General features: G+C 43.4%; 1 protein-coding gene across 1 annotated transcript; it reads left to right on the forward strand.

Annotated features, from left to right (window-relative positions):
• The first annotated feature begins 1,205 nt into the window (after positions 1-1,205).
• LOC137732866 (uncharacterized) lies at positions 1,206-5,373 on the forward strand. Its single transcript, XM_068472127.1, has 5 exons — positions 1,206-1,725; positions 1,853-3,033; positions 3,123-3,467; positions 4,274-4,330; positions 5,128-5,373. The coding sequence occupies exons 1-5, from the start codon at positions 1,206-1,208 to the stop codon at positions 5,371-5,373; spliced, it is 2,349 nt and encodes a 782-aa protein (XP_068328228.1).
• Positions 5,374-12,087: the final 6,714 nt, after the last annotated feature.

Below are 12,087 nucleotides of genomic sequence, written 5' to 3' on the forward strand. Positions count from 1 at the left end.
GTGTCAGGAAGCCCTCGACCTAGCACTAACTTGCCCTGATGCCAAGCAAATTATCCAGAAAACTTCCGACTTAGCGATAAAAGCTAGATTCCAACATATACGCGAGGCTCAGGTCCTTGGTTTTGAGCTCTATCCCTACACGGATATTGACGCCGCCGAATTACCCTTTTCTCTCGAAGACCTTCAGCATTTGCGATATCATTTTGAAGTTTTCTCGGCTGTATCTCTCTTCGGCCTCCCAGCCGACGAGGAAAAAAGGGTAGCGCCGTTGGATGCATATCTAAACACGAGGAGCGCCCGTATCGCCTATAAAGAACAAGCCCGTAAAGTGCAGGACCAAAATAAATCTTCTGCAGTTGACATGGTCGAGGAAAACAACCAAAATAAGCTAGACTCGGTCAACACGCCTCAGATGCCAGTTCACACCGAAGCACTCCAAAGTTTGATTGAGGATGCTCCGCCGACTGATACTATGGTTACTTCTACGGAAAACGACAACCACGATCCGATGAGTCCCTCGGTTTTCGAACATATGGAGATCAGTATGGTCTACATCCTACCAACTGAGTTCCAACCAAGTACCTATCAGTCAAATTTCTTGGACGGAGACGTAGTTGTTGAGGAAGCAACACAAGTGGATTTTGTCGTAAACGACGACGATAGGGAAGTCTGAAACGGGGACAACCTTAAGGCAGCTTTGGCCGAATTATTCCCCCGTTCCCCCTCGGTTAATCTCCAACATCTAAAGCCGTTATACATCATGGCTCATATCAAAGGATTTCCCATTTCTAAAGTGTTTGTCGATTGTGGAGCCACAATCAATATTATGCCGATGTCCGTTATGAAGGCCTTATGCCATTCTGATAACGAGCTCATCCCGTCAGGTATAACTATGAGCAGCTTCATCGGCGACAAGTCTCAGACCAAAGGAGTGCTCCCGTTAGAAGTCAGCATTGCCGGTCGTCACCATATGACGGCATTCTTTATAATTAACTCCAAGACCGACTATAACGCATTACTTGGCCGCGATTGGATCCACCAAACCAGTTGCATTCCTTCATCCCTATACCAAGTCCTCATCTTTTGGGATGGCAAATCGGTCGTAGTACACCCAGCCGATAATCAGCCATTTGAAACCAACATGATTCAGGCTCGCTATTACGATGATCACATCGGCTATATCACCCTCCAAGGTTTTAACGAGGATGGGCGGCCGACGAGAATTTCGATATAGAAAGTTATTGAGGTCGGCGCAGAGACTGTTCAACAGGATTCGGCGAGACTTGGCTTGGCAGATTTACTCACCAATGCCAATGATTGATATCACCAAGCAAGAAAGGCGTCAGGCCGCGGTTTCATTGACAATGGAACGTCTGCTGGCCCATTGGTACGCCATTGCCAAGCAACCAAATTCCGGCATCAACTTAATCGAATTTTTGGCCAAAGCGGATAACGGCTCCGTTCTATCTTTTGATAAGGTTCAGGCCGCACCAACCGAACTCGAAGACAATCGGCCCCAGGTTAAGGACCCATTGGATGAAGTCAATGTGGGCACAGCCGATGATCCTCGAACATTGTTTATCAGCGCGTTACTCCTACCGTCTATGAAGGTCGAGCTCTGTAAATTACTCCAGGAATTTAGAGATTGTTTTGCGTGGAACTATCATGAAATGCCAGGCCTCGATCGAAACCTTGTAGAGCATGAGCTACGCATCAAGGACAGGTGTAAGCCTTTTCGACAACCCCCACGCCGATTTTCAACCTGGCATCAAGGATGAATTAGTTCGGCTTCTAAAAGCTGGGTTTATTAGAACCGCTCGGTACGTCGAATGGTTGGCCAATATTGTCCCAGTGTTAAAGAAAAGTGGAGCCCTTCGCATTTGCATCGATTTCCGTAATCTAAATCTGGCCACTCCCAAGGATGAATATACAATGCCAATCTTAGACTTGCTAATTGATGCTGCAGCTAATCATGAATTGCTATCTTTCATGGACGGCCATGCCGGTTACAACCAGATCTTCATCGTTGAAGCCGACGTCCACAAGACGGCTTTCCACTGCCCTGGGGCACTCGGTACTTATGAATGGGTAGTCATGCCATTCGGCCTCAAGAATGCCGATGCCACATACCAACGAGCCATGAATACGATATTCCACGACTTAATCGGTACAATCGTCGAAGTTTATATCGATGATGTGGTGGTAAAGTCTAAGCGCTGCCAAACGCACCTGGATGATCTGCGACAAGCGTTCCTTCGCATGCGCAAGCATAATCTCAAAATGAACCCGGCCAAGTGTGCCTTTGGTGTTTCGGCCGGTAATTTCTTAGGGTTTTTGGTGCACCATCGCGGCATTGAAGTCGATGAAAATAAAGCCCGCGCAATCATTAGCGCCCCACCTCCGACAACAAAGAAGCAGCTCCAGTCATTACTCGGGAAGATAAATTTCCTCCGCCGCTTTATCGCCAATTCGGCCGGTAAGATGAAGTCATTTTTTACTCTCCTTCAACTTAAGGATTCCGACAAATTTGAATGGCGCGAAGAGCATCAAATGATATTTACGCAAATCAAGGTGGCCCTTTCCACACCACTCGTGCTAATTCCACCTTGTCGCGGCAAACCCCTTAAATTGTACATTTCGGCAGCCGCTGAATCCGTTGGTTGTCTCCTTGCGCAAGATAACAATGTAGGGCGTGAACAAGCTATCTTTTATCTCAGCCGTAATCTGAACTCGCCGGAGCTCAATTATGCACCTGTCGAAAAACTTTGCTTAGCTTTGTTTTTCGCCGCATCAAAACTTCGGCACTATATGCCCCCATCTATTACGCAGGTCATCGTCCAAACAGACGTGATTCGTTATATGGTCACTTGGCCCATCGTCAAAGGCCGAATTGGGAAATGGATGCTCGCCTTATCCGAGTTCAGCCTACAGTACATACCCCAAAAGGCCGTCAAAGGGCAAGCTCTCTCCGATTTCTTGGCCCAACACCCTTCCCCTTATGGTTTTGGGGGAGGGGGGGCGACGTCGACATCGGTTTAATCACAACACGTGAAAACCATTGGACTATGCATTTTGATGGTTCCAGTACTTCGACCTCGGCTGGTGTTGGTATTGCCATTCAGTCACCCGACCACTACCGCTGGTATTTTTCTCTCAAGTTGGATTTCAGCTGTACAAATAATCAGGCCGAATATGAGGCCCTTATCATCGGCCTCCACGTTCTACACGATTTACAAGCATCCCGCGTTCTCATCCTCGGTGATTCCGAACTTGTGATTAACCAACTCAACGGCATGTTTCGGTGCATGAATTGTATTTTAGCGCCTTATCACATGGTCGCCACCTACCTGGCCGAGTCGTTTGAACGGATCACATTTGAACATATTTCACGTATTCACAACACAGACGCCGATGAACTCGCCCAGATCGCCTCCGGAGCACAACTCACGGGGGGCAAGCTAGGCCGGGTAACACCCACAAGCCTGCGATCATACCCAGCCTTGGTCAATCGGCAAACTCTTTAACGCACACACCTAATACGCACAAGGGTGATGTCGCTCCCATCCCTACTAGAACGAGGAGACCCCGTAGAGGTATGTGCCGTCGAGGTGCAACCAGACGATTGGAGAAAGACGATGCTACGATACCTCGATAACCTCGATGGGAAACACGACCAAAGAACGAAGGTCCTCGCCACCAAAATGAGTTATACCGCAAGGGTGAGGACGGGTTACTACTGTTGTGCCTCGGCCCACACGAGGCTGCCCAAGCAATGGCCGAGGTACATGAAGGTATTTGTGGGGCTCACCAATCAGGACGAAAGATGCGTTGGTTGCTTCAACGTCACTGTTACTTTTGGCCCAGTATTTTAAAGGATTGCATCGAATATGCACAGAGATGCGTACCATGCCAGATTCATGGACCCATGCAGAGAGCCCCGGTTGAATTACTCCACTCGGTTACTAAACCATGGTCGTTCAGGGGATGGGCAATGGACGTAATTGGCAAAATCACGCCATCGTCGGGGGCGGCAAAACACACGTGGATAATAGTAGCAACTGACTATTTCACTAAGTGGGTCGAGGCAAGATCATATGCAGAATTAACGGCCAAAGAGGTATGCAATTTTGTAGAGGGAAATATTGTGACCAGATTCGGCGTGCCAGAAACGATCATAACCGACAATGGCACCATATTCACGGCTGACAGGTTTAAGGAATACGCGACAAGTTTGAATATCCGACTTGAGTAATCTACACCGTACTACCCTCAGGCAAACGGGCAGGCTAAGGCAATCAATGAAGTGTTGATCGGCATCCTCGAAAAAACGGTAAGAGAAAGGCGTGGGCTGTGGCATTTGAAGTTAAACGAAGCATTATGAGCATACCGAACTTCACCCCGGTCGGCTACTGGAACTACTCCTTACGCGTTAACTTATGGACACGACGCTATGTTACCAGTCGAGTTGAGTATAAACTCATTACAAGTAATCGAGCAGAGTAGTTTGTTCAGTGTCGAATATAGTCAAGCGATGCGATAAGAATTAGAAGACTTAGAAGAAAATCGGATCAACGCAGGTAACTTGTTAATAGCACAGAAGAAAATTGTCGAGCGAGCGTATAACCAGCGCGTAAGACAGAAAACGTTCGGTGAAGGAGAATTAGTATGGCAAACGGTGTTGCCTGTTGGGATTAAAGACCCCAGGTTTAGCAAATGGTCGTCGAATTGGGAAGGGCCATTCATTGTTCACAAAGTTCTCGGCAAGGGGGCATATCATCTCAGAGATCGAACCGGTTTAATTCATAAATTGCCGATTAATGGAAAATTTTAAAAAAAGTACTATCCAGTCACGTGGGAAATGCAAGAGTAAATACCATTGTATTAATAACAAAAGTGAGCAGATACAAAAATAATTTTCTAGGGGGTCGAAGGGAGGAAAGTCTCGAGGGTAGTTTTCAACTCCAGCCTCTTCATTTCGCTCAAAATTATCTCAGCCTGCCTCGTTTTCTTGTTGAGCTGCAGTTGCTGGATGTGCCGCACGCCGGCAACGAAGGCCGTAAGCCGAGCTCTGTTGGCCTCAAAATCCCTCTCAAGCTCTGAAGCAGCAACATAACTTTGCCATTGAAGCTCAGCAATTTGACTCTGGAGGTCGGAGATCTGGCGATCAAACTCGGTCAGCTGCGCTTTCTTGGCCTTTATCACCTTCACTTCCACTCAGCCAGCCTCATGCGTGACCTTGGCCACCTTCAAGTCGTCCTCGGCTCGAAGAGCTTGTTCGAAAATGGTGAAGTGCTGTTGAGTCCGCTCCAGAAGGTCAGTGAGGTAGGAGATATTCTCCGTGCTCAGGTAACCGCCACTGGCAAGGTCATTTAAGCACTCCCTAACGGAGTCAAGACCTTTGCATTGGAGGACTTAGGAGGCGGAGAGGGACAGGAGTTCGTGCAGCCTGACGAAAGCTTGGGTCTCGGGCACGGTCTCCACTGGTTCGGCGAGAGCAGCAGAGGAGCCAGCCTCACCAGTCATGCTCTGAAGAAGAGCGTCGAGCTCCACTTCCCACGAAGGCTGCACATAGAGGAAAACTTGTAAAGGAAAATAAGACGTGGTAATGTAGTGCATGACAAATGGATTGTTTTAGACCTATCGGGAGGAGATTTCGGCCATGCCCTCTGGGTCATTGCTCGAACCCAGGGAACTTAATGGCCGAGCCCAGTGCCTTAGACCTCTTCTCAATTCATGCGGTCGATGGAGGTTATCTACATTTGATGGCCATGACGGTGGCCAGGAAATATAGACAACGCCTGTCGGTGCATAAAATTATCGGTGAAATGAACGTTCGGGCACCTGACATTTAATATTTCTTTAAGAACATGTGTCATGATAAAATCAACACAAAAGAGATAAGACTTACTGATGTGAGAATTACTTGACACTCAAATTAAACCCTCGTTTGACAATTGTAGTAGAATGGATAAGTGAGGGATCGTTCTAGACCGGGGATTAGGAGGGCTTGCTAAAACCTTCTAAATTGACTTAAAAACATAAAAACACAATATAAAACACTATTTAATGCTCGAAGAAAGCAAAACTAAAAATAAGAAAGATTAAGACTAAGATTTCAACGAAATAGGGGGGAATTGGATTTGGACGAATTTAAACTAAAATGAATACTTGGAAACAAAACAAATTGTAAATATGGATTTGACAGAAATGAATGGATGGGAAGCTAGCTAAGGGTTCTTTCTCTACACATGATATTTATGCATATGAATCAATTTCCAGTTATTCCTTCATTGAATTATGAACGACAATGCCCCAAATTAACCGTGACATCACTAGTTAACCCTCAGATTTTCCTTATATTATTGGATTGGATGGCATCATTCGACAACCCAAAACATTCTCAAAAGTTCCCTACATGTCATCATAATAGAGATACAATCGAAGATCATTAAGAATAATGAAAACCATAAGCATTGACAAAGCATTTGCAACTATGACATCATGTTACTCATGCTAAGAATTAAACTTAACGCGATCGTGACAAGCGACCTTCACTACTTTCAAGTATAAGTTAGTAACGATTATGTGAAACCTTCTTAAACTTTAGCCACATATTCATCAAATAGTTAAGCCAATTGCATTCACAAATCAAGAGTTCATAACCGGAATTCATCAATTCATATCACATAAATAATCATGGTATTGAAATCACCCCTAGCCAAAAAAAGTTTAGTTCCTCATAACTTTGAAATCAAAGAAACACCTAAACATTCCAACAACTCAAACTTGAATTGTATGAACGTTTAGGCACTCTTCTCTTCCATTCCTCATATTACAAAACAAAGAGAATTGAATTTAAACATTGAAATCAAAGAAACGCGTAAACATTCCAACAACTCAAACGTGAATTGTATGAACGTTTAGGCCCTCTTCTCTTCGTCTTCGTTGTAGCACAAGGACTAAGGGATGTTGTTGGTGTGTTGAATGGATTGGGGGATTATGGAAATGGAAGAAATGGAGGAGAAAGGGAAGGGAATGGTGCAGAAAATGGAGAGACTTTTGGCTAGGGAGAAGATGGAAGTGTTTGTGGTGTGTTGTGTATGAAAAATGAGATGTCCATGAATGAATGAATGCAAGGGTATTCATAGGAGTAGTGGAGGGAACATATGGCTATGTCATTTGTAGGTGAAGTAGGTGGATGTTGTAGGTGAAGTAGGTGGATGTTGTAGGTGAAGTAGGTGGATGTTGTAGGTGAAGTGGATGGATGTTGTAGGTGAAGTAGGTGGATGTTGTAGGTGAAGTGGATGTTGTAGGTGAAGTAGGTGGATGTTGTAGGTGAAGTAGGTGGATGTTGTAGGTGAAGTAGGTGGATGATATGTTAAGTGATAAGTGATATGATATGTGGTTATGATATGATAAGTGGTTAAGTGGTGATGATAAGTGATAAGTGATTAAGTGATATGATATGTGGTGATGATAAGTGATAAGTGCATGTGGGTTAACTAATGAAGGAAATGCATGTGCAATGACAATGTGTTAGAATGGATGTGTGTTATGCATGGCATGATTGGGATTAGGAAAGGTTTAAATGTCCTAAAACTAAAGAGAACAAGGTTCCAACACTTTGGCTCCAATTAGGTCTTCAATTTCGTCCAACACTTTGGCTTCAAGCATAAGCTATCCGTCCTTAGCCCAAAAGTGCTCCAAAAGTCTCCAAAATGCATCTTTTTGCTCCTTTAGCCCTTTGGACCTACAAACACACGAAAATAGCTTAAAGTACTAAAATAACTAAAGAAACATAACGTAAATGTACGAGAACAAGCCATTTAAGTCGCATAAATATGCTCCTATCAAATACCCCCACACTTAGCTTTTGCTAGTCCTCGAGCAAAACAGAAAAACAAAACAAAAAGAACAAAACACAACCTACACCTTCCAACAATCGTATCAGGGACTTCCAATGCACATGACAAGTTAAAAATCATTATTCTCACAGATTTGAGCCATCTTTACACTTAAGTACATTCTTAATCATAGTCACCACATACTAGTTCACAATTAAGCAATTAAAACACATTTCAAATGTAGTAACATGCCTTTAGAGAATTCCCTCAATTTCTTACTAGATGTACTCTCGTTTTTCACACAGATTTTCTGACTACACACCCTACACTAGGTATATGTGAGAAGATTGATGTAAACATGTAGACGAACACTCACATATGTTATAATAAGGAAAGCATTTTCTGGAGTTAATAAGCATGTTTAGATATGATCTCATGAATGGAATGCTACTACTTAGACGCGAGAACCAGTGACACCATAAGCTCATACCAAGTTCAAACTCCACAATTGAAATACATAACACTCAATATAGAAGTCAAAGGGTAGTAACGGGGCTAGGGTATTGGCTAACAATGAAAGGTGAAGGATAAACAAACATTCTTAAAGCAATAGTGAGCAAAGTATTGAATTAGGCACTTAGAATTCCCTTAAGAACGCAGAAGTCAACTTTGAACACCCAAGGGAAAATCACACAAAACTTAGGGCCATATTCAACTTTTTGGACCCTTTCTTCAACCATCAACGCTCGTGAGTTCATTCTTACTTATTTTCACTCCTTTTTTTTTTTTTTTTTTTTTCTTTTCTTCTTTTTCTTTTAAATCTCAAAACATACATATAAACGTAAGAACAAACTTTTACTCCCCCACACTCATTTTCTTGCATAATGTAACTCAAAAGGAATTCATTTAAGTCATGCTCACTAAACTTTAAGAACAAGGGTGGGGATTGTCCTAAACTAGGCTAGGTGAGGAAAATGTGGGTAAACAAAGAATAAAGGCTAAACAAGGCTCAACGGGGTTAAAACTTACAACATATACGAAGTATGGGAAGTAAGGCTATTTGGCTATGGTGGTGGTCACTACACAACTTCTTCTTGAATATGTGTTATGCAAATCAATAACATGCTTTGAATGAAATGGGCATGAGTTCTAGCATTTAGTTCTATCATGATACAATTGCATTCTAAGTAGCAACCAAGCAAGGAATAATGAGATCATGCAACAACTTTAGAAAATAAAGAATCACAGAAAATAACTCTCCAAAGAAAGTAATGGCTCGAGTCTCACAGGGATGTAGCGTTTGTTTGAGTTTCTTCCTTCAAGCATGTTACAAAAACGAATTTTCTTTTATGATTGCATGTGAAGTCATACATTATAACCATAACCAAGCATATACCAAGAGTAAATCAAACTTTTCTCTATGTTTATAACTCTTTCTAACCGTCATGCAATTATAAACCAAATCCTTATCATTGTGTTGGAAGGTACCCTAAGACACAAACACACAAAAACGACTTTTAAAACAACTCTTTTTGGGTTTTTCAAAACAATTTTTCAAATTTTTATGGGATTTTCGAATTATAAAACAAAACACACTAAAACACTCTAAAACAACTTTAAAACACCTTAAAACAGCAAGGAACAACATTAGAAGTTATGGTGGATAAAACCCTACGAATTTGCATCAAAACACTTTAGTTACCCCCCCACACTTAAATCAAACATTGTCCTCAATGTTTTAAGCATAGATTCACACAAAACATAAGTAAACACATAAAAAGCAACTAAAACATATTAAACATGGCATAATGTAATTAACAAAGAGAAGAGTTTAGGGACGCAAATCTGGTTATGGAGTGTAAATTCCCTCTTCTCCTTGGTGATTGCATTGAGGCTTTGATCTTTGTGATTCCACAGGCTTACTCTTGAACTGGTTTCTGCCCATCGTTAATTTTCCTTTGTGCTACTTCTTGAACTGGGCAGCAGGATGGTTCTTTTGGTTTCCCCCGAAGGTCTGAGCTTCCTCCTGTTATCTGTTTCTTTGTTCAATCTTTGCAGGAGTGGTCCCTTCTCTGGAAGTGTAACAACCGTTGAAGATGACTACTCGAGAGCAACGCTAGGTAAGCAATCAGGAATAGATTCCAGGCAGTTGGCTCCAGATCGGAAGACTGACTCCAAGTGCCGGCTGATTGCTTCTTTTACTTTGCCATGCAAGTAAGAACAAGGACAAAGAAAAAGACAGGGAAAGAGCATGATATGAGATACTTTTGCTTTTGACCTTGATGATATGAGATACCTTTGCTTTGAAGAAGCGGTGAATGAATCAGCACATGCTTCAATCCGCTGTTTCCTCCTGGGTCATATGTACTCCAGGCATCTGGTATCATCTTTGGGGAAGAAGAAAGAATTGAGTATTTTGAAAGGCTTTGCTGAGAGTGCGCCCTCAGAGGTGAGGGAGAGTTGGGCATTTTCTTCAGGTTTGCCCTGCCATAAAAGACGAAGGTCGACATATATAGAGATAATATCAAGTGGTGGTACTTTTTACCCTTGTCGACAAACGTTTTGATCCCGCAAATCCGGCTCTTTGAAATAGTGGCGCCTCTTCGATCTTTGAATACGCCTCTTCGATTTCTGAGCAGGCGCCCCTTCGATTTCTGAACGACACCCCTTCGCTTTCTGAACGACACGTGGTAGTGCAGATGCGGCTCCTTTTGACAAAGATGCACGCGTCTTCTGAAAAGCAGAGAAAGCGTCGCCGAACTTTGCGCTTGTCGGCTAAAGATGTGTAGATGCGATGATGGCCTCCACGTGTTTTCAGCTTTGTCAGAAATCTTTTGACAAAGTTGAACGCGTTTTCTGAAAAGCCGAGGGAGCGTCGCCTAAATTACGCCGGAAAATCCGGCTCTTTGAATCGGTGGACGCGTCTTCTTGGCTTTTTATAGAGCTATCAATCACCCCAACACACACACTCTGAAGATTTCCCATTCCTGAAACTCGACTCCGGCCCTTTGTGAAATTTTAACTCCATCCACCCCTTCTCTTTGAACACTTTTGAAAAAAAATGGCAAACTCATCGAACCTTAGCTTAGATTTGAGCCTTAGCAGTGATACGGGCGCGCCGCGTCAAGGTAACGTATGGCGCCCTTCTTTCTTTTCTTCTAACGGTCCTCTCACAGGTGAAGACTCCGTGATGCAGGACGCCACAACAGCTACAATAGTAGCTAGGAACCTCCTCACTCCAAAAGATAGTAGGCTGCTGTCAGGACGGTCCGATGAGTTGGCCGTTCAAGAGTCCCTCGCACTTAGTGTTCAGTGTGCGAGTTCTGTGTCCAACATGGGCCAACGCCTGCTTGCCCGCTCCCGTCAGGTGGAATCATTGATGGCAGAGGTGGAAAGTCTCAAGCAGGAGATCCAGCAGCTTAAGTATGAGAATAGAAGTTTGCATGTGCTTGCAAATAACTATTCGTCGGGCATGAAGAGGAAGCTTGATGAGCTGCAAGAATCTGAGGGTCGAATTCACAATGACCGTCAAAGGCTTGCGTCTTATCTCCAGAGGCACCTTTTTCCTGGGTCATCCAGCGCTTGGCCAAGTATTGAGGCCTGGAATGCTCTAGCTCTGATGCCTCCCGCTCCGATGCCTCCCGCTTCTATGCCTCCCGCTTCTGCACCTTCCGCTTCTGCGCCTCGTAGTGGGGCTTCACGTAAACAACCTTTGTGAAGCTCCACCTTTCTCCATGTTTAGTATCTTTTTTTTTTTTTTTTTTTTTTTTTTTTTTTTTTTTACATAAATAAAATCAAACGGCATGGAATTTATCTTTGAATGGGCGGTGATACTTGAAATGATCCGGTAATAGTTTAAATTCCAGATTGGGTGCCTGAATCATTAACCACATGGTAGTATAAAAGAAAATTGAAATTCGGGGAGGCGGCTTACCTGTGTGCTCCAAAATGAACTCCAGAATAAACACCCCTTCGAAAGTTATGACTTGTCCCGTGTCATAAAATCCAACTTCCTTGGGAATTGTGGTTTCAAATATGTCCTCTTTGATGCCTTCTACATCTTCTCCAGCCACTACCTTCTCTTGAATCATTCTTCTTGGTGTACAAAGTCCTTTGAAGAATTCAACACCATCTAAAACTTGCTGTGTTGCACCAAGAATTTGAATAGCATTTTGCTCATTTGGGAAGGCTTCCACGATGTCCTTTTTACTCTCTTCTTGGTTGGGAATCAAAAACCTGCTAG

This window comes from Pyrus communis, chromosome 4, assembly GCF_963583255.1.
Source record: "Pyrus communis chromosome 4, drPyrComm1.1, whole genome shotgun sequence".
NCBI lineage: Eukaryota > Viridiplantae > Streptophyta > Magnoliopsida > Rosales > Rosaceae > Pyrus > Pyrus communis.